The 24,853-nt window shown below is 31.2% G+C and overlaps 1 protein-coding gene across 1 annotated transcript in view; it reads left to right on the top strand.

Annotated features, from left to right (window-relative positions):
* The window catches only part of LOC103578002 (synapsin), a 426,902-nt gene that overhangs the window by 303,081 nt on the left and 98,968 nt on the right, over positions 1–24,853 (top strand). Inside the window, exon 7 of the mRNA XM_014442888.1 lies at positions 4,949–5,154. Within this exon, the coding sequence (XP_014298374.1) occupies positions 4,949–5,154 (206 nt within the window). The remainder of the gene's footprint in view (positions 1–4,948; positions 5,155–24,853) is intronic.

Here is a 24,853-nt window from a genome sequence, read left to right as displayed (position 1 = left end):
GGTTTACGTTCTGCAAGCCAACGGAGGTCAATTTAATACGAGAAATGATTTCCTCAGAGGACATCAGTTAAACAGCTGGAATTACAGCTAAGTTACTACGGGCACTTTTAAAGAACACCAAATACCCTACAATTCGCGACCAAAACCGCATTGATATCCTAAAACGCAGCTGGGTATTAGAAAGTTAAAAAAAAAAGTAATTTAATTTACGTGTATTTTAAATAGGAAATCTTGGAAATTAAATGAAAAGTACTTAGGATTGGAATTAAAAGCTCAAACTTGACAGGAATTTTTGTTTCAGCTTAAAAAACAATATTTTGGTCGATGAGCAACGAAAAAAATACTTTTGCCGGAAATTAAGCACCCTACTGTATATATATATATTTATATATATATATATATATATATATATATATATATATATATATATATATATATATATATATATATATATATATATATCGAAAAAGAAAGTCTGTTCATTGCTCGAAAAAACCGCCAGTTGTCGAAAAAAAATAAACTTATTTTATTTTTCACACACACATACAACATGAATATTAACGAAATACTTGGCAAGTGACGTCAGAGTATTGTACACGGCAAGACTCTACTGTCACGCGAATGAGACACGGATAATGCGTAATTCTCAGAATTGCTCGATGAAATAAAATAAAATAGAAATAATATTTTATTTTGGTAACGCATTGAATTTCACTACCATGAGTCAGTTCACGTCAACTGGATCCCCTATTTTCCACTTGATCATAAAAATTAAGGTAGTTCACTCGCGACATTCGTAGCCAAAAGTATATCGTAATCCTAACTACAAAAAGTTAGAGATACTCAATGCCAGAATATTTTATTTATATGAGAGACTGTACCTAATACATTTGTGTTTTAAATGTACAGATACACACTAATACAATCACACTGATGAGTATAATAAATGTGGCAACGCTGCAGACATTTATATTGAATAGTCTATAAATTAAACGTATAGGTAGCAATCTTTGTATAGTGTGAGTTTAATATGCATGGAGTTTGTTATTGTTGACAACCACAAATTTTGGATAGAATTAATTTTTGTGCATACTTTCATAATTTTTTTTAAACTTACAAGAAAATCGTAATTAAAAAGAAAAAAATTCTTTCGATATCATAATTTTTAAAAATTCTAAAGCTATCAGAAAAGCTATCATTAATATAAGTTAATATCAAAAAATAGTTTTTTTGTTTGTTTTATATCATTAAATAAATGTTTAACATTCATAAAAATTGTTTCGAAAAATTTTCCAAAAATTTTTTGACCTCCAATACTTTCATGTTCAAAAATTAACCTAACTAAGTGACATTTTAATTTCCGCGGGTTAAGTATGACGACTGTGATGTTGCTGAGTTGTGATTACTGTACCCCACCACACGTTAAGTATTTTAAAATTATTTATATTTTAAAAATCAATATTTTTTAAATAAATCGGTCAAGAAATTCAGACTTTTTTTCAAAAAATTTCTAATTTTTTCATTTGAGATAGGATAAGTTTTTAAAAACAATGGTAAGAACCGTTTCCAAGATATTCAGGAAACTACATGTTTTTTTTATACTTGGTGGATCTTCAGCATTTTAATTATGCACTTTTTGATTTTTAATATCTCGTCTTACAATCGGTGAAAAAATTACGATTTTTTTTTTTTCATTGAATATCAGACATTTTTGTTAATCTCATGTTTTAATTTTATCGCATTCCTACGAAAAGTCGTTTTGCGAGTGAACTACCTTAAGTCCATGAATTTTTTTCTAAAGTAGTCATTATAAAAAGTGATCCCCCAAACGATTTTTCAAAATTTTCATTTTAACAACAACTTTTTTAACAATGAAAAGTTTGAGTACTATTAATTAAAAAATAGATTTCAAAATAACCGTTGAAGATAAACTAATGAAATTTTCAGGATTTATTGTCAAATATCTATATTTTATTAAAATATTAATAGCTTAAAATTGTTTAGTTATTAGCTGACACGGCAGACTTCGTATTGCCTCAATCGATTGTAGAGCAAAAGAGAAAAATCAACTCTCTGTTCAGGTTTCCACTATATAAAATTGGTGTATTACCGTACGATGGACGGTGTTGCTCAATATGTTATAGATCAAATTGAACGGAATATAGTACACGGAGAGAATTTTATGGTAAAAGTCACTATCAAATTGTATTACAATATTTAAACTGAATTATGTGATTAATAATATATTCTAGATTATTAAATAAACAATCTGAATGGTAGTATCTACCATCCATAAGGTACCATTTACAATTATTCATGATAATCACAAATTATGACTATTATTATCTTAAATAAGTACTACTATTATAAAAAATCGTAATTCTTAATAATCTGATGGAAGTGGTTACTATCAGCCTAAATAATGATAACCATCTAAGCTAATAAAAAATTAAAATATAAACGTTATGGTCTGACGTTTGTCTATGTGTTAATTGTTTAACTGGGGAAGGAACTAATTTCACACACACATGCGTGCGCACATGCACATATATACCTACGCATGTACACATGCGCGCACGGGTGCGCACACATGTACATACACACGGGTGCGCACAATCGCCCACACACATGCACACACATACGCACAGTTACTCACACATGTGTACATACATGCGCACACTTACCCGCATATATGTACACCCGTGCGCACACTTACCCACACACAAGCACGTGTACACACACGCACACTTACCCGCGCATACTCGTCCGCACATATGCACACACACGCGCGAACACATGTACACACACCCACTTGAGCGCACTCATGCACACACGCATTCTTAAATTCGAAATCGACTTGCGCCAAAAGCTGAAGCGACCTCCTTCTACAACAACGGCCGGTAACCGAAACTCCTACTTATCGCTGAGGTCACTGCTGTTGACTTTCGGGCAGTTGATATTTTTTAGACGTTGGCCAGCCTGCGGGTGAGGGGCATAAGGCTCCGAGGTTGCAAGCGATCGGCCTCTTGGCTACTAGCAAGCATCGGGTACAGACGTTCTCCCTGACCACGCTACTACAACTACATTGCTACTTACATCTACAACTAACTATTCCTATATATACAACTACTCCATATTATTAGCCAAGAGCTTATAAGCCTCCGTGTTGGGAAAGCTTATTTTATTCAGTATACGTTAAATAATTTATTGGAAACATTGGAGATTGTTGCGGAGTAGATTTGGATTTGGATTTGTTGGAGAATTGCTGGAGAATTGTTGGAGGATTGGAGGACCAGAGGATCTAGAGGCCGTTGGATTGAAAAGAGGTTGGAGTGTTGGAAGGAGTTGATAAAGTTTGAAGTGAGTGGAGTTGTTCTTGTTGGTTAAAATCATTTGTAAAATACTAATTAAAATTTGTCGAGTCATTTGTAATTTGTAAAATAATTAAATCAGTAGAGTCAATATAAGTAATTAAACAAGTAGAGTCAGTAATTAATGTGGTCAGTCGAGTCGTGTTGGAACATTCTAAATAGTCGAGTCACATTGCATCAGCCATCTTTATACATTGTTCATTTTCACTTTATTTCGTCTAAATAAATGCCATAGTTAATATTTTAATTTAACATATTTACTCAATAAATTTTCCTAACATTTTCCCTATAAGTATAAGTAAATAATAATTTCTCTCTTCTAAATTTTATACTGCGTGGCCCAGTAAGGGGAAAGTCCTGCCTTGAGGCTGACAAGTCGAGCAAAGGTTATGAAACACCTTAAGTTTCACATATGTGTGGACCCTTGTTTAATTAAGGCTACAACTTAATTAATTGAGCAAGTGGAAAATTAAGGGTCCAGTTGATGTGATCTGACTCTTATATTATTTAAAGTATGGCTCTTGTTTATTTTGACGTTTTTAACAAGCATATATTGCCTGTTATAAATTCAACGCACCTCGTCATCACGATAGTCTCCATAATATCTTATCAGACGTTATTGTGATTTTTCACACTCATTCTTCGGGTAAATACCTCAGTCCTATTCGAAGATCAGCTGAATTGGTAAATTAATTAAAAAACTATATACGATTTTAATTTTACCAATTTTCATAGTTCAGATCTGTTAAAATAATTTTGAATTCCGATTATTAAGCGTCCAATAGTGTTTTTCACCTTATTATTGCAACTGTTTTTTCAATAATTTGATAAACTTGAAAACTGTAAAAATACCGAAAAAAAATTTCTGCGGCTTCAACCTCAGTAAAATTCTGTATGATACAACATAGCAAAGTTCTTTTACATGTATGTTGTAACCTACGAAATAAAGTTTAAATAACACTATTATAATTTCATTGAGAAATGTGTCTTTTGTTTTATACGTGGTTTCTTAAGCATGAAGATAGTTGATGTTATACGCCGATATCATTTTTACGGAGAGTCTATAATTTGTTTTGATTTTAATTTTTAACGAACTCTCTCATATATATTTATATTGATAATGTCACTGGTTCTAGGGGTAATAATTTATTAAACGAAATTGAAATTGACTGCAGTAACGATATTCGGAAAGATCCTGCACAGCATAATTCTGAAAATAATCAAAATATTAAATTATTGTGTTTGCGCACATTGTTTATTTGATAAACTTACGGACATCAAGGATAAATTATTTTCATTTGACTTTTTGATACTATAATCTAATATAGATAGCATAAGGCTTGTTTATTGGAGTATCCTATCCAAATAAAGGTACTTAGTATAACACGTAAATGCAACAATAAACTTTAGTGATGATTTAAGTCGCGTTCATTTTAAATTGTTGTTCATAGAACACACTCTTCACTCACCTTCAGACGTGACCGTCTGAATCATGAAATTGAAATAGAATGCCGTATGTCAGTTTTCTATAAATAAATTGAAAAACGTAATAATTTGGTATTCTGTAATTGTTTCAGCTATCCGCACCTCGATATCCAGCGGTAGTAAAACTAGGCCATGCGCATGGAGGTATTGGGAAAGCTCGAGCAGAAAATAATCAAGAGTTCATAGATCTGGCATCATTTGCAGCGTTGACAACTACCTACTGTACAGCTGAGCCATACATTGATACTAAATACGACGTTCATGTTCAAAAAATCGGCAATAATTACAAAGCATTCATGTTAGTTTAATCTAATCAATTTGATTAATATCATATTATAGTTATATTACTTCAATAGCTTGTATCGGGTTCCATAATCTCATTAACCATTAACGCCTGAGTTAGCTTTCTGGTAGGTAAAATTAACAACACCAATGAACTGAGACTTGCAGAGCCATTCTGTGAATGTTTCAATTCTCGTCGATAATTTTCAGAAAAAAAAGTTACTAAAGTCAAATTGATTTTCAAAAGTTAAAAATTTTCTAATAGCCGTGGAAGACGTGAGTTGCGGCACGTGCTTCGACTCGTCCACTGTTGCTCTTTCTCTCTCTCTCTCTCTACTTTGTCTCTGGAACCGTATGAACTGGGGGATGTTGTGCGCATGAGAAACCGAGAAATCGGTTGATACGCATAAATTAGACTAAGTGGGGATCCGCTGAGGGCTGGGAGTCCTCAATGATTTACTGAGACAAAATAATTGAGCCTCAGACATTAACCTGAACGGTTAAGGAAAAAATTCTCTCATTGTCTTTCCCGCGCTTTTAATCACACGCAAAGTCTAGTGAAAGTACCTCATCTCGGTTTTTGAAAATTTGTTCCTAAATTTTCAAAATAAATAAAATTAAGTTACATTAAGTTAATTATTAAGAGAAAATTAAGTGTCGGTGTGTTATCATGAGTGCAACGCAGATCGCGGGGTCCATTAAACCTACTTCTACGCCATCACGCAGCTGCGAGCTTGCTAAGAGGTTTTCTTTTACCAGGAAGTCTCAATATCATGAAACGTGTGCCTTTCTACTCAGTAAGTGTAGGATATTTGTTCTAAGTGTAGTGACCTGGTCGTTGGCCTCCTCTTAAATTTATATTTTTTCTGCTTAGTTAATTTTCTCAGTTATATTTTATTGATTTATTATTTGAGAAACCGGGTGATTAATCATTGTGAAATTGGAATTTGGTTCAATAAAATAGTAAGAATTTTTGTTTTATATTAAATTAACAACTTTTCTAATCAAGATCTTTCCCCTTATAAATCTTTTAGACTTTCAGCTCCTAGGTACGAGGCGAACCCCCTTAAAAGAATTTACCCGACTGTATGGTCAATAACCCTGGTCCCTTGCATTTGGGGCTGTCTAGCATCCCACCAAAGCCACTGTTATATACTTGATAATTAATAGTTATTAGATTAGATTGATTGATGAATTACGTTTTTTAAATATGTCACATTCCCGTTATATTTTATCGATTGAATTAAATAAATTCTTATAAATTAATTATTTTTATCCGTTGTCACGAAAATAAGTTATGATAATAGAGTCACCGTGGCTTGCGGGTACTCTAAAGAGATGACGATGCATGAGACCCGGGTTACGACAATTCTCTCACAAGGAACCTGCCATGCGGCGTCAACTTTGTTGCACTTTATTATATTCTCATAATGTCCAAACAGTCAGTCTCTGAGGGAGCTCATGGAGCTCGAACACTTATTCTGCTTTACATAATTAATAAACCTAAAGTTAAGTAATTAAGTAATCCAATCTTGTTTTGGGCTGCCATTAGGCCCAATATGATTTCAAGGTTATCTTAAGCGCTGCTATCGATGGCCCAAAAAGTTCCTATCTAATAGTGAAGACCGATACCAGCTGCCCGATCATTTATTTGATCTTGAACGCTGCTACTGGATGCCCAGGATTCTTCAAATTCAGCATCCTTATAAACAATATGAAACCAGATCGGTTAAAAATTAAAATCGCGAAATAAAATTACACAGTTGAATCAAACTCTTACAATCAACGGTCAAGGCCTACCAGGAGTCTATTGACATCCTAATGACGTCCAACCTGGATTTTATAAACCATAAAAATAATTTTTGAACATTGATCAGCTGGAGAAACATCGATTTTGTAACAATCATTATGTTAGCTTATAAAAATATAACACATAATTCCATAGTTTGATATACTCATCCAGGTATACATTAGACACGAATTCCAAGTAATGAGGATTATTAGGTCACGGATTATTAATGTTCTATCTGCGACTGAAATCAAAATTTATGTATCCGGAACTTCTTTATTTGGGAGGGATAGAATATTTTATGCAAGCGACTTGGAGGTTGCGGACAATGATAAAGAATACAAGGAGGTGAAACTTTCCTATATTTGTTATTTAAGGCGGGATCGTTTGAAAGACTGGTGCTCCTGTTTAAAGTTAAAATTTCGTGAGAGAATATAAATGGAATTCTTTTGCTTACCTTTCGAAGATTCTTTCCCGTTGCAAGTCAGACTCTAGAATTCCTAGGACTTACTGCAGCTCGATCGTCATTCTTTGAGGTTGGAAAATCAAGCACGGCTGGGGTTGGTAGAATAGTCATATGATATTTTAAAATGAAACTCACAGATTTTGGAGCGTAGTCTTTTATTCTCTTATTCGATAACAATGCTGAACTCTCACTTAAACACTATTATTGTTGTAATTTATTGCAACTTATAAGAGAAATATGAAGAATAAGGTATTGAAATATAATTTTATTTGATATAATGTGCGTCCTTTTCTCACCCGAAGGGTTTTATGCACAGAATATATTCTACTCAAGATTGGACTACAACGTAACTTGAGTTTGTGTCACTATTTAATAGGATCTCCTTTATTTGCCAAATTGATTTTTTGTTTAGCAATGCTCCCTTAATTATTCGTTTATATCCTAAAAAAAAATTATCAGACCCATATAAGCCCTTAACATTCATATTCAAAGTTAAAGGTGAACTTATAGTTAATTTTTTATTTTTTTACTTTGACTGCAAAATTATCATTATTTCGGTTAAAGTAAATTGTTTATTACGAAAAATATTTAATTTTAACGGTGTCATTGAAAAAATTACTGTAAAAAATTCAGAAAACTAGAAAATAATGTGAGAGACGTACTGAGTTAATTTCAAAATTTTCCAATTTAATGGAAAAAATATGGCGGATTAAATAAATTTTTTAACGGACTAATCAACACTTTATTTTCTTAAACATTCTTTGGTGGAATTTGGAAATTTTTATTTAAAAGTTGTTCAACACCTACAAGTAGCCATTAATACTGCAGAAAGAGCCATTAAATTGACTGAAGAATATTTTAATACTTTAGATAAGAACGAAGATCAAGAACAATACGTTATTCAAATCGTACAGTAATTTTTTCATAGTTAAAATTGAATATTTTTTGCAATAAACAATTTACTTTTACAGAAATAATGATAATTTTGTGGTCAGAGTAAAAAAATAGAGAATTAGCTATAAGTTAACCTTTAATTTTGAAAAACTTTTCAACCAGTGAATTTATCAAAAAACCATAAGAGACCTTTCTCGTACAGTGTTCAATTTCTGACAGAAACGTGTATCTCTGATATCGGTATATTAACTTGCATATGAGAAAAAAAATCAAATATAAAACGCGCCGAAACCCCATGTTATTCGAATGGAAAATGTATTGTCTTTGGGGCACGATTTAACACGAATATTAAGGGCGTATATGGGTCCGATAATTTTTTTTAGGACATAAACGAAAACTTTAGGGGGTTGTAACAGGGTGGAATGCTTCCACATTACATTTGGATTTGAATTTCGACTCGCGGCGGAAGAACCAGCTTCCTTCTTCAACAACTGCCCAATTATGAGAAAATACAGATACTAACGCGCTGAGGTCGCTTCGGTCGAGCTTCTCGACATTCAGTTTTAGGGGTTGGTCAACCTGAGTAGAGAGGTACGAGGGCCAGAGACAACGAGCTGTCGGTCTTTTGGCTCGCAGCAACCGCCGTGGACGGACGTGCTCTACCACTACTACCACTACTATCTTGGTTTTCAATACAACTACCATCTACTACTATTACACGTGCTGCTTTTTATACTTATAATGGGTCAAGAGCATATAAGCCCACCTCAGGTGGAAGTTGATTCTTTCCTTACTCAAGTTTAATTAAGTTTATTCAAATTTTATTATATTAATAATCGTTGTGGATTGGACCTGGTGAATTTAAAAAGGTTTGGAATGGATTGGTGGACTTGGAAGGAACTGGTTGGAGGTTTTGGTCATGGAGGGAAAGGATCGGTGGAAGGAAGCACTGCTTCGGATTGGAGATTGTTAGAGTAAGTGAGTCGAGTCTTTTTGTTATTGTTGGGTTAACTATTTTATTTGTAAAATAATATTTGATTAGTCAAAGAGTGGTTAATTAATAATATAACTTTAACTTTTGTTAAAGCGACTTCGTTTGAACAAATGCCATGGTTTCATATTTCAATTTAACAAATTTACTTAATTAATCAATAACAACCTTCCTGACAAGTTAGGTATAAGATCTCTCTCTAATTTTAATACTGTGTGGTCGAGTACGGGGTTATTCTCGTCCTGAAATTACTGAGCATAGCTGGACAGGTATGTAAGACACCTTTAAGTATTACACATGTGTGGACCCTTGTTTCATCACGACCACATGTAGCTGATAAAATAAGTGGACCCATTACAGGGTGTTGCTAAAAAAAAAATCAATTTGGTGAATAACGAACAATCTATTATTTAATCAAGCCGGACGGATTTTTGTATGAATTGTAATTGATAAAATAATAACGCTACATGATATAAATCTATCAGCCAAGTATGTGCAGCGAGTTCGCTAATTTGTGAAAGAGGTGTCAGCTGCCCTGCTGTATTGTAAAAATTGACAACTAGGAATAATAAAAATTAAAAAAAAAATGTAGGGTGAAATAGTTACCGTTTAAATTGCCACAATAGAAATTTGAGTTAGATTTCTTCAGAAATGGGACTATTGCAATGGTACTCATGATGAAATTATTAAAGAATTTTGCTACCATATGCTTTGATTTATCGAGTAGAGTCAAAATATACCATCCACTCAAAAGTTTATATAGGTATGTATGCATATATATATATATATATATATATATATATATATATATATATATATACACAATCGGGGACATTAATTCGAGTTGGTTTCTCGAGCAAAGTAAATTTTACTTATCTCAAAAAATAATTTCAAGTTCAATCATTTTTATGCCCAATGAAAGATAACGAAATTCTTTTATTATTTGAAACCGCCAAATTTAAGGTTATCAATAAATCTCGAAAGTCAGAAACCGACTTAAATTAATGTCCCCGATTGTAGGTGTATGCGATGTCAATTTTATAATTATAAGTGGCGAACAATTGTAAGCACTGCCTCAATTTTTCGCTAGATAGCGCCTAGTTTGAATCGAAGCAGTGCTTGTTTATTCTTATAGGGTAAACGCCAATTTTTTAAGGCCAGCTTTTAAATCCGAGATTCTTAATCTGCAACTTAATTATTGCTTGTATATTTGTATATTTTCATATGAATGTACGAGCAATAATAATCTAATCACGTATTAATAAAATTTTGTATCGAGATATCACCCTTGAGTAAAAGTGATTATATGTATAGACCGAGTTACTGATATTACATTTCGGATCAGTTTTTCAAACTGAGTTTATTATTAATCCGGGTTTAAATTATTATTACTGGTATGTCTATATATTATTAATACCAGCACTTTAATTCAAACTCAGATTAAAACGAACCCAGTTTGAAAAAACTGATCCTTAATAAAGTCTGCTTAACAATTGCTAAGAACAAATTAATTATGCGTATATTCTAAGATATATATTGATGAAAATGTTTACAATTTATTGTGTATACTCATGTGCTAAGACAAGAAAATATACATACATACTAAAATATATATTGATGAAAATATACACAATTCATCAAAAATTAGAGATTTATAAATGTATTACAATTATCAAAACCGGCGCAAGCAAAAATTTAGAAATTTAAAAATGATAACTCAAATATTCAGCTCATAGATTTCTCATGAAATCGGTAGAGAATGATGAAAGATTAATAAAGAAATAGGTAAATAACAGATATAATTTATATTTATCTATTATTAATCAATTTAAATACGAGAGAGGTTAAACAGGCATATGACACTGGTATAGAGACACGGTCGACTCGCGCCGCCACGTTCACACATATGTATATATATGTGTTTGAACGTGTACTTGGCGCGAGAAACGACCGTGTCTCTGGATGATTATTATTTAGCAACGATAAGTATTAAGACGTTAATTACATTTGTAAACGCCGAGTTACCGACTGTTGCGGATGGTGAGAAATTGACCTAACGTTGTCGTCAAGTTGCGATACAGGGTAATACACTGATTATTTTTTTTAAGTTGTTTTAACTATGTCGAGTCATAGTTATTATTTTTTTTTTGCTGTTAATTGTATCGAGACATAATCATTATAATGTTGGTTTAACTATATCGAGGCTATTATCATTGTTAGTGCTTATTATTAGAGTTCGGTGCCGAAGCTGGCGTGTATTTCATTAGTAATGAGTCGTCTCGTGATTCCGTGCAATGTCGACGTTCCTGATATTGAGTGTTCCGAATAAATTGATATGTATATATTTTGTTAAATATTCTAGTTCCTTTGAAAATCACCGACAACTCATTTAAGGTAGTTTTGAGTGCCTTCCCTTTCCCAATCCACCACTCTGAGCTGACAATGACGTTAGTAAAACTCACCTGGCACCAACCACTAGCAGAAAGCGTAAAAAGGAAGCCGAATTGTGGTGAGGGGATCGTTCTGACAGATTCCCGGCGAACTAGATAACCGGTCAGAATGTATATGTATATATTTGCTAGCTTCAATTGGCGATAATTATGACTTATCATAGAGTTTTGGAAAGCTTGAGGAATCAGCTTTAAAGATCTTTGTATAAGTTTAAAAAATATCGAGCAGCTCACGGGTAATTACATTTTTAGTGAAAAAGTAAATTTTTTCATGTTAATTAGATGGAAAATTAAAATTAAAATAGTGACCTCTTAGAGTTGAGCTAGAGAGCCCTTATTTTGGGAGAATTTTTTCTCGGTAACCATTATTGTTTCAGGGGGTAAGAGCGAAAAAAAAAGTTAAAGTTTTTTTTGAACCACCTCAATATATACACATACCAGAGATCGGCAAAAAAAAAAATTTTTATTTGTCATTTTTTAATTGTTTCAATCACCATAATATTAAATAAGAAATTTTTAATTGATGAAAAATAAAAAAATTAGGATTTTTTATTTTTCATTGTTTTGTTGACTAAAAATTACAAAAATTTGATTTTTAAATACTTAAACAATGACATTTTTTTTTTTTTTCAGAATAATTTTCATTACCAATGTAAATAATAAAATTATTTGAGAACTGTAGCATTGCTGAAGTAATTATCATTAAAAATAAAAATTTTTTCAATTACCAATTTTCATTATCTAAAAAATGAAAATCATTTTACTCATAAATACTAATTATGAAAAAATTTCAAAGTATTTTTCATTACAATGTTGGTAATTATGATAGTTAATATTGCTTAAATCATGAGAATTATGATAAAATAATAGTCAAATTATGAATCTAATTTTTTTTATTTTTTTATTGATCAGATTTTATAAATTTTATTTATGTTACACTTCGCCAGTACTCTCAGTTCAAAATTATCATCCAAAAAAATCATCAAGAGCAGACACTTTTTATTAATTCATATTTTTCGTATAGATTTACGTTAATTATTGTAAAAAAGTTGATTGATATCTCTTCAGAAATGATTGGGCTCTTAAGTTCTAATGATCAAGGTCACTCATTCCTGATAAATATTTTATTATCGACGATCAAAGTCAAACCTGACAGTTACTTGTACAATATTTATGTTTATTGCAAGGACGCGGCTAATCAGAAAGGCTGTAAATGGCATCATTAAATTTCTCGCATTTTTTACAGTTTTTAAATATTTTTGACAACATTAAAAGATTTTTTTTGGCAAAAGGCTTCATAACAGGGACATTAGGCTTTCAAAGAGATCCACGATTTTTGTAATACGTCAAAAAATATAAAGCAGTAATAATAAGATTTATGATAGATAATCATAGTAATAATAATAACTATTATCATTACTTTATTTATCTGTTTATCTATTACTGGTGAACGTAATTTTCCCATAATTTATCATCGTTGATCAGTATAAATTATCATAATGTAGAAAATAGAAAATTGTAATAAAAAATAGTTTGAAATTTTTTCATAGTTAGTATTTTTTAGGTCAAATAATTTTTATTCTTTAAACAATGAATAGCTGGCAATTGAAAAAATTGTCATTTTTAACGATAATTATTTTAACAATGCTATAATTTTTAAATATTTTTATTAATTATTTTATTAATGAAAATGATTTTTGAAAAAAAATTTCGTTTTTTAAGTAATTAAAATTTAAATTATAATCATTTTCAATTAATAAATAAATTGAAAATAAAAAATCATAATTTTTTAATTTTTGGTTACTCAAAAATTTTTAAGTTAATATTATGCTAACTAAAATAATTATAAAATGGCAAATGGGAATTTTTTTTTGCCGATCTCTGATACATACATAAATTTTTCAACGAATGGTATTCTCGGACTCTACTCGACTAATTATCATGGGTTGTGACTAAATTCCTTGAAAAATCAACCATTAGGATAAATACAATATCTAGATTTTTAACAAAATCTACCAAAAAGAAAACAAGTAGAACAGATGCTGTAGGAGATCCATAACTACAAGAGAGTGATTATGACAACTCGACCAACGAGGAAAATGGTGGATATTTCACTAGTCTTGGAGTAAAGAAAGACTATGGCCCATTCTATTATTTCGGCAATTCGTCCAAAATCAATTGTTTCTGCTTTATTGTTATCAACCGGGTTGTACATAAACCGTAAATCAGGGTGAAAATTGATAGTCAATTAGTTGGCAAAGCTCGGAGTATGTGCATCTTACTACAGCGTTTTATTCCATGAATTATCAGCAATAAAAGCTGAAGTAACTAAATTTCAGAAGCCGTGTTTCCCGTAGTATGTGTACGATAATGCAGACCATAATGCATGCACACTTGGCAGTAAAAATACTATGCGTATTATGGGAGGCATTTGTTGCATTGTTCCTAAACATACTGTGTGTACTTCGGGGGAAATCCCAAACCTAAAGAGACCCAACTGCATCTGAAATTGCATCTGCTGGGGCTTTCGCTTTAAGGAATTTTCTTAACCAAGAGTTATTTTTGAAACCTGTGACTTATTTTGACATATCTAGATTCAAATTTGGAGATGTGATTCTAGAAATTACAATAGTCTATTCAACACATGTTTGGGCTTCATACATGAAAGTTTGAAAATTACCAAGTCTTCGTGGCTTATTTAGCAAGATTGCACAATTACCATTTTACCAGGCATCGAGAATTTATTTTTTACCATTTATCGATGAAAATCCATCTGATTTTAAAACAATTTATATACCATCGCATTTTGCTGCAGAACATTGCAAATAAACAGATCTTCAAACCTGCCTTGTAACTTTTGATTATCCGCTCTACATAAAAGCTAAATAAATACTCTGTAACACCGAAGAGGAAAAATTAAAGAATGTGATTTCTCGCCTAGGATGATTCTTTTTACTTATGTCATATCCAAAAGCTGTTTGAACGATAATGTAGGGTTTCGGTATATTTGGATCTTTTTGGACAGCTTTTGCCCGACATTCGGCCGCTAAAATGTTGTCGTTCACAGTATATTTCAGAGCAATCCGTACTTATAGCCTAGCAGTGAATGCTATAGGAGAAATAATATCAGAATTCGCAGAAAGTCCAGAAAACATAAACAGCCATGAAAGTATTGAATATATAATAGAATGTCGCCCAGTGGAAGCTACTCCTCCAATGATAAATATATCACGGCAAATTAAGGATAAAAAACTAACTATTTCCAATCTATTTGCTGATTTAAATAACTATCCACCATCTATAGATCTGGTTTATGGTAATGAAGATGCTGTGGCTTTATTAAAGCTACTCGTTAGTGCCATCACTTCTTTAAGTCGCAAAAGTCTAACTACTAAACTGTAGATAGAGTACTTCTACTGTATTACTGAGGCATTAAAATTTATCAAGGCTGAACGTTTGGGCAACTAGAATTTACATTTGTCATATATTCAACAAATGCTACCAATATTTCACGCGGCAGGGCATTTTAATTTCTGCAGAGGAGCTCAAATCTACCTCCAAGATATGTTGAATCTTGAATATGTCATGGATCCCACCGCGTTAATAACGTTCACCGAGAAACGACTTTTTACCGTAAGACGTACGGACAAAGCCTAGTCTGGAATTTGGACAGACATGACAATCGAGCACACACTGATGCACATTCGCAAAACTAGTTCTCAATCGGCTACTTACAGACGGTCAGTAACAGACTGTACTAATGCCGGTTATCCAAGGCATGTCGTATGCTTACGACATCATGGACCAACTTGAATAATTCAGTAACTCGATATGTGCTTCTTCTGACCAACATGTCGATCTCACATCAGTTCGTCAGAAAAATGATAAAGATAATGTTGAATCGATCAAAAATTGGCTTCTTCACCACGGACTCTTTGAAGAAAGACCTGGTAAGCTAATGTCACTTACAATCGGATTAGTAAGCGATTCTAATGCCGATTGTCATAAATCTGTAAAGTAAGGTTTGTTAAGCTTGTCAAAAATGGTTCGAGTTGATGTAGAATCATAAAAGTTCAGCAAAAAGTATTATGTGAAGATGTTTATAAAAACAACACCGTTTTGTATCATCGATGAAGAGCCAGTTACCGTCAACACTTCACTTTTATTTCAACGGATTTTAGCGTCAATGATTGACAACAAAAATATTGTACAAACAGCAATACTTCATGAACTTGTTCCATTCCCTACGAGCTTATTCGATGACAAAGGTTTAATGATAGAAAATAATAAGTTCGAGATGTACAAATCATTACAATCTATGGCTTTCGTTAAGCCTGATTCTTCCAAATACAACTACATCATTGATGGCGGGTTTATTTTACATAAAGTCATGTGGCGTAAAGATGGAAGTTTTGAACGAAAATTTGAGGACTATTGCGTATACATTTGCAAACATTATTCTTCAAATGCTACAATTGTTTTCGATGGATATAATACGGATAATTTAGGCGTCAACTCTTATGAACGCTACAAAAGAGTATGTAATCTAATTTCACCAGAACTCGAATTTACGGATAATATGCCAATTCTACGAAATAGAGATTTTTTCTCATGTAGCGTAATAAATAAATCGAGATTTGTTGAGTATTTAATAAACTGCTCACAGCAAAAACCAAGTCTTACGATTTTCCAAGCAAAAAAAAATGCTGATGTGTTGATAGTCCGTAAGGCATTGGATTTAGCTGAAGACTCATTAAAAAGTCATTGTTGTAGGCATAGACGTCAATTTGGTAGCTTTAATAATAGATTTAACACAAATCGAAAAATATATAGCAATGTAAAAGCCGAAAATTAAGAAAACACCGCACGTGATTTACAAAGCTGACAAAAATGCCAATTTAAAGAAAATGTTGTTATTTGCTCATGCATTTACCGGCTGTAATACAGTAAGCTCAATTTTCAAAAAAGGCAAACACGGCTTATTATATTTAATTAAGACATATTTGACTTCAAAATAGAGTGTTAAAAAATTTTCCTTGAGAAATTTTGTTTGAGATTGTTTGAAACTGCAAATGATTCGATTAATGAGTGTAAGATTGATTGTGTTACCTTCCCGTAATATTTTATTGATGAAATTAAATTTATTATTTTCGATAAATTAATTTTATGCAATGTAACGGAAATCGGTTACGATAAGAGAGTCACCGTGGCTTGTGAGTAGTCTTAAAAGATGACGATGCATGAGACCCGGGCCACGATGATTCTCACACAGGGAATCTGAGATGCAGCATCAACATTTTTTCAACTTTGTTGGGTTTATTATATTTTTAATAACGACGATACATTCAGTCTTAACAGAGCGCTCATGGAGCTCGAATCTCTGCCCTCCAGTGATAATGAATAAACTAAATAATTAATTCTAAATAAATTTAACCTTATTGTGGGGTGCCGATTGGCACCCTCGATATTTTCACCTGCACCATCACCTGTTCATAACACTATTACCACCCAGGGGCGAGCGCTCATCAGCTGTTCCACCCTGTCCTATAAACCTGAGCGCTCAATGGCAGTTCGGGTTTCCTGCCGAATTTCAATCCATTCACTTGCTGCTATAATAAATTTTATGGAGACTGGGACGAAAATATATTCTAAATCGCAAAGAATAATTAAAATTAATAATTAATAAAATAATCGACGACCGGGGCACACCGGGGGCCTATCGATACTCCAATGCGGCCAAACCTGAATAAAATTAAATAATTAAAAATTATTTTCATTTTTGAATAATTTGGGGTGATTCCCGAAACGTAACAATGGTGCTGTGACCAGGATCAACGACCATTGTTCATAAAAAATAGACAATAAAAATAATTTTTAAATAACTAAATTAATATTGGGTATTTCCCAAAATGTAACAATTGCTTCTCAAACAATGTCACCAAGTCCAAAACAGTAAATTCGGCAATTTTTCGACCAACAGGATCTGCTACCCATCAACATGCATTGAGAGTTTCTTATCAAGTGCAGACGTGGCTTGGTAATTCCTTCAATCCAGATAATAAGGGATGGCAAAAGACTGAAACTCTGTTTCTTCCTGTAAGGAGTACAGAACCTTTGGCACCCCAATCATTATTAAAACTCATCAATTGCAGTTTTACAACTTCCAATTGCCAGATGACTTATAGTTGCAGAAGAGCAGGTAAGATGTGCACAAGATCATGCAAGGGATGTAAGAGGGAAAGTTGCACAAATGCTATTGATCTTGTTGAGGACATTGATCACGTCAAGGAAGATGGAGAAGTGGACGATGATGATGACGAATACGAGATGAACGCAGATGGGCAAAACAAAAACCGTTCAGCGTATCGTCGAATTATGCAGAGAATTTATGGATCAGACGATTCTGATTCAGATAATGGAGAAGGTAACGAAGAGTCGAACGATATCACGGAAGAAGAACAAGAGCAACAAGAAGCGGGAAAAGCGACCGGAAGCCAAACAGAAGAAATAACGGAAAGGGTGGAAACTAGAACGGTTCAAAACTTCGACAAACCGAATTGTTCTGGGATTCCTCCCTTAAAAAATGTATGGTTGACTGGAATATATTTAAAATCATTATGATAAAAATGTGATATTTATTTAAGAATTCCATATTATCCTTAACGTATTTCGAATAAAGAATTTGGAAGATACAGACGAAAAACTTCAAAAAATTCGACGAAAACTTGATAATTTCATCAAAAAAACTATTTTTTCTTTTAATGAACGATAGAAGTACCTCGTATTAAAAACTACAATAACTTGATATAATGTATAGAAACTAAAAATCTAGCAAAATATAGGTACGTTTTGTAATAAAGAAACAAAAAATTTTATATACAAGAAAACAAGTTAGATAGATATTAATAAAACACGTATATAATTAAAACTATATAAGATACGAATATCATGTAAACTTTGATTGATAGATATTTTATAACCAAACAACATTTCTATGAAGTTGATAGATGTAATTTCATTATTCAACAAGTTACAAGTCATAAAAGATACGGAAAAGTAAGAAAAATCTCAAATTTTAATAAATAAATGCATATAATAGCTGAGAAAATATAGTTAAAAACTTGGTCTTTCGCTTAATTAAAAAATTAAATGATCTTTTCTAACAATCACTTGAATGTTCATTATTGTATCTCTAATAGTTTATAAGTTACATCAATTTTTTTGTTGACAAATTAAGGTTGTTCAGGCAGTACTCCATAAATCAAAATAAAATCTTAATTTTTTTTTTTTTCCAAAAATTGAAAATGCAATTATATAAATTCTGTTGCGTGATTGAAACTATATTTCAATTCAAATATAGTTTCACTTCCGGCAGATAAAGGCAGCACCTACTGGAGCCTGGACTATCAATTTAAATTTGGACATGTGCAGTGCGGCGCATATGCATCTGCTCTTTCCTGCCACGTGTCAAGAAGACGGCCGCCATTATCTTTCGCACACATGCATTCAAGTGATAACACGTGTTATATTTAATCGTTTCATTTTGCTCTCATCTCGAGTAAATAATTAAAATTAAGAAGTTTGTCACGTAGCGATTCAAACGTGAATCGCTGCGCGCGCTTTTCCATCTCGCCGTGAATTTGACAACACCTCCTAGCTCAAATCAAGCGCATTTATTTATTATAATTTATTATTATTTAAATATTCATATTATTTTGATGGATTATTTTAGTATGATTTAATTATGAATTTATTGATATTATTGTTTATTATGTTTATATATATGCTTTGATAATTATTTTGAATTTATATACTTAATCGATATTTTCATTTCAGTCAGTACCACGCGTGTGTGTAGAGTATACATAAAAATATCAACCGAAGTGAGAGTAAGTCGATATAGTGGGGATACAATTCAATATTTTTCTCCAGCCACGTGGTGCACTGAAATAATTATTATCTTATCGTTTAAAGGGTTAATAAATATTATGTTTATGTTGATAAATAGGAAATATTCTTTAATTTATTATTATAAAATAACTCAGGTCGTTTTATGATTTAAATATTTTATTTTAATTGAAAATTTCGGGTCCGAGGTCATGAGAGGGGACAACACGGGAGTGATACCCCTCCCTCGGAAAAATCAACGAGAAATAATCAGAGAGGACCGGGATTTTGTAAAGATAGGACGTGTTGTTTTCCGTAGTTGTTTTAAAAAAGTATTGTTTATGGTTAAATAGTTCCAGAAGTAAATTATTATCAACGCCGGTAAGTAAATTGTACCATCATTTGTTGCATCGGCTATCGCTGGTCCTTCAATAGAGTTGATCGCGGTATTTGTTTCATAAATAATTGAACCTGAGTTATTGTTATAATAAGTTGAATATATTCGGCGTCCGTCACGGCATTTGGGTGCATATGTACGAAGACGCGTCGAGTAAATTCCTTAGGAGATTAGACAAGGATAGCGTATGTAGCTCCTTGTCTTACAACAGTACTTAAAATATTATTTCTCTCGGTAAAATTTATTTTTAGGTTTGATGGTATGCAACCCAGTGTTGCCAAATATATGTTGAGTACCCGCGTCTTTCTCTCCCCAGAGTAAATAACATAAAATAAAGAAAAAGATTAGTATTATTTTATTTGTTTACAATCTATATTATTTATATTGGGTAAAAATTTGTAATTTGTAATTTGGTTTCCCCAGTGGATAATTTAATAATATTATTTAAATTGAATTGATTATTATTGTAATCATTTGTTAAGTTTATTTAAATATATTTTAAATTAAATAATTTCGTAAAAGGAACCCAGTGATAGCCAAAATTTATTTGTTTGTTTCCTGGATAGATTTAGCAGTAAATATTCCTTATTATTATTTTTAATCATTATATATTTGTTTGGTTGTCATTTCGCTTGGTGCATATATTCTCGTTCAAGATTTTGTCCCGTGATCTCTCCCCTGATTCGTTATTGGTTTTGTCCGTTTTGTAAAAACGGACTGGCGCCCTCGTGCACTAACCCAGCCTGAGGAGCTGGTCCAGGCATACCTTTATCTTATTTATAATTATTTAATATTTTTTAGTTATAATTATTATCGTTATTTATAATTTTTTTAATACACTTGGGTGACCATATACGACTCCGGGTTTGTTTCACGTCTCCGTCGTGAAAATAAAAATGGTTTACGTTATAAGTTAATTAATTTAACTCATTATCGAGCTCCAGAATCATATAATTATTGATATAATTTCGCTAATAAAACTCAACAAATGAATCCGTTAAAAACTCACGGAATTCAACTGATCGACTACGTTTCTGAAGAGGTTACTTCGACAGAAACCACTACAGGTCCATTATTATTTATTAATGAATTAATCCAAGTTCTCATAAAAATAAAAGACTCTATATAATATAATATAATATAATATAATATAATATAATATAACATGTATAATAATTAATTAATTATCAACATGCTCAATATTTTAATAAAACTAACAATAAATTCTCGCTCTGTAGTCTCTGCAATCATGCGACCACTTGTTTATAAAATAAATTCAATTCAGTGCAATTTATTATGAACTCATTCAAATCAATTAAATTAAGTGATCAATAATATTATAACAATGAACTCAAATATTTATGCATTTCGTACTATTGTTAAATAATTATTAAGTGTTCAATTCTTAACTTCGCTCGGTAACCTCTGAATTTATGTTACTTATTCTCATGACATTTTTGAGATCAACTCAGTATTCAAATATATTCAAATTAATTATTTCAATCATTTATTTGAGCTCACTTTTATAATTTGCATTCAATTATTTACGTATTCATGAGCTCAGACAATTAACAGTATTAATAAATTAAATCAACGATTGAAATTTGTAACCTAGTGATATTATGTGCTATGACAGTTAAAAATATTGTTATATTTTTCAATATACGTATTTTTTCAACATTCCAACCACGAATTAGTCCTAGCATGTATTTATTTAATTATTATTACACCAAATTCATTATCTAAATTTAGACTGTATTTATTATTATTTTCGAACGAATTAATTCATTTATTTAATTAATATAAATAAAAAATAAAGTACTTTTGACTCAAGTATTTTTTTTTTTATAATGTAGATCTGACAACGTCGCATCGAACAGCTTTTCACGTTGATCTAGCTGGAAAGTGTTCAGTTGAATTTTATTTATTACCAAGAGAAAAAAATAATTTATTTAATTATTATTTAATTTAGAAAATTTATAAAAAATTAGTTATAGAAATTGTTTTTACTGACTCAAAATTATTTTACTCCTTAATATGTGTAATATTTTATATTAATATGTTAAAAATTATTTATTAAATTTTTTCAGATTACCGCAATCACAAATTTAAAAATGAAATAAAAAATTGTCATAAAATATGATATGCATCTGCAGAAGTAATCAGTTATGTTTTTAATTTTAAAAGTTCGCGCGTTTTATTCCTTGCGACATTGCCGCACTCATCTGAGTCACTTGAATAGATTATTTTTCATCATGGCGCGTGGATATTTTTGTAAATTTTCTGTATTTCTAATTAAAATATTTTTAAAATCATTTGTCAGAACAATTTTCAACTATTTTTAACGTATTCTACAATAGTTAATTAATAAAGAGGAAAATTTTTTGTTTTGTTATCTTTATAGGGAGCAACTAAATAACTCGATATAAGGGCATTTCGTCTACGTTTCCTATACTTTGTATATCAAATTACGATATTTCAATAATTAATAACGTGAAAACTATTCGTCAGATGTACCTAAAAAAATTGATTTATACGTATTTGATATTAATTAATAACATACTAAAAATTCAGATTTTTATCTAAATGTCACAGTAATGTCCGAACAACCTTAAGAAGCCAAATCTACGTCAGACTCGAGTAATATTTAAAAGTGTTTTAAAAAATCGAAACAAATTATTTTAGTACTATTATACATATGCTTGTTTTCCTTATTTTTTTTTAGCTTTAGAAAAAAAAAATGTAAATGTTAGTAAGATTTGTTTATAAGAAAATGTCAAGTTAACAAACAGTGTAATTATTGATGAAAAAAATTTCTTTTTGTAAATCTATGAAGAAATGCCAATTATATGTTTTAAACAGAAAATAATTCCCTAACAAATTATTTAAATGATCAAAACATTAAAAAAAAAACGATTAAGAGCAATAAAAGAAATTTTTTTTAGAAAATATTTTTGTTTGAAAAAACGTCATTTTACCAAGACAATAAAATGATGAAAAGAAATATTTTTCTAAGCATTAAAGTTGTCTATTTGTTTATGAACAATATCTTAAAAAATAATGTGAAAAATTTTTTTCGAACGTTATTTATTGCTATTGTTAGATGCGAAAACTGTAAAAGTTGTTAAAAAAAATTTTTTTTGACATTACTTGGATTTTTCATTTTTTCTTATCTTTAAAAACTTATTCTTAACAAAATAATAAACTTCAATAAACTTTTATCGCATAATCTTGTTAAGTATATATATCAGAAAGGCTCCACGTAGCCAAAAATTTATGTATATATTATTTGAACTTTTATGTCGTCATTTATGAAAACGGAGATTGGAAATTAGTTAATTAATGAAAGTAAAACTTTTTGAAAAATTGACTTAAAAATTTTTTTCCGGCCCGAATTTATTCTCTCAAGTGTCTAGGTAATACCGGAATTCATTTAAATTTTTCAATTTATATTTGTTACTATAAAAAAATTATTTCATGTAGCACCCTGTCTCTAGTGGCAACGCACCCATAGTGAAACGGCCGCGGGGAGCCGTATTTTCGGGGTTAAATTGAAATTATAAATAATTGAGGTAGAATTAGGGGAGCTAGGACTGTCTTGTTGGAAATTTCCATCTCTTTGAGGGACGTTTTCTAAAATTTCAAAAGTGTCAATAGTTTTCGAGTTATTAACGGAAAACTAAGTGCCATTTTTTTTTCTTGCTTTGTTAGTAACAATTGCAATTTTTTATGTGCTAATAAATCCTCGAGATCAATTTTTCTAGACGTCATTCCAAATTGAATAAGCTATCACTCACATTTTAAGAGCTCTATAACTATTTTTCGTGTTTTTTAACTTATGGACTAGACTAGTTCTTAGGAAAAAAGACCTGCAGACCCGAAATTGTAAATGAATATTACATACGATACAAGAGAGTAAAGGCCGTAAAGTTTTTTCAAATAATAGAATCCAATGCGACTTTGCGGGGTCGTAAGAATTAAAAAAATTTTCACGTTTTTTTGAAGAAAAGGCCTACAGACTTAAAATTTGAAATGAATATTCCCAACGATACGAGAAAATAACTAGTGTTAAAAGTTTTCCAAATAAATTATCGGGTAAGGTTTCGCGGGGGTTTAAGAAATGAAAATTATTATGTTTTCTGAACATAAATCTACAGACTTGAAATATGAAACCCCTAAATCGAAAGTGTTTTTTTTTTTCTTGTAATTCCACTGTTATGGGGCTAGCCAGAGCATAAACGATTGACTGTATCGTGTGCTTTCACCACTAAAAACTTTGTTTTTGCAGAGACACGTGCGAAAGAACAAGTATATTTACGAATGTTCAAACGGTAAATTCTAGGATTTCGATATCAATAATTATATCGTACCGAAAACGATACAACTACGCAAAAACATTTTCTGAGAAAAATCATATAAATATAAAATTAAAACCCCTAATTTCTCAAAATCTTATCCTTCAACATCTGGTTGCCAAATATTTAGTTTTTAGATTCACACGATTGAAAAATTTTATTATTTTACTGCGCTTTTACTCTCACGTTTAAAATACGTTACTTTACATATTTTTCTAAATTTCGTTACTAAATTTTTATTTTTAAACCTTTGTCTTATTAGGTAGATTTTTTTCAAATTTAGGCATTATATTTGTCCTCATAGTCGATATTTCAAGGGATTTTGTCATAACCTATTATAATTGGTTGAGTAGAGTTAAACAATACGTCGTTGAAAAATTTATAAATGTATATATTAGGGTGGCACAAAAAAACCGACTATTTTGTTTTCGAATCTCTTATGAAAATTTGTTGGTTTACGATGTTTTAAAAAACCTCTCTAAAAAT

Source organism: Microplitis demolitor, chromosome 5 (genome assembly GCF_026212275.2).
Source record: "Microplitis demolitor isolate Queensland-Clemson2020A chromosome 5, iyMicDemo2.1a, whole genome shotgun sequence".
NCBI lineage: Eukaryota > Metazoa > Arthropoda > Insecta > Hymenoptera > Braconidae > Microplitis > Microplitis demolitor.
The sequence above is the reverse complement of the archived record's forward strand: the minus strand, read 5'-3'. Positions and strand labels throughout refer to the sequence as shown.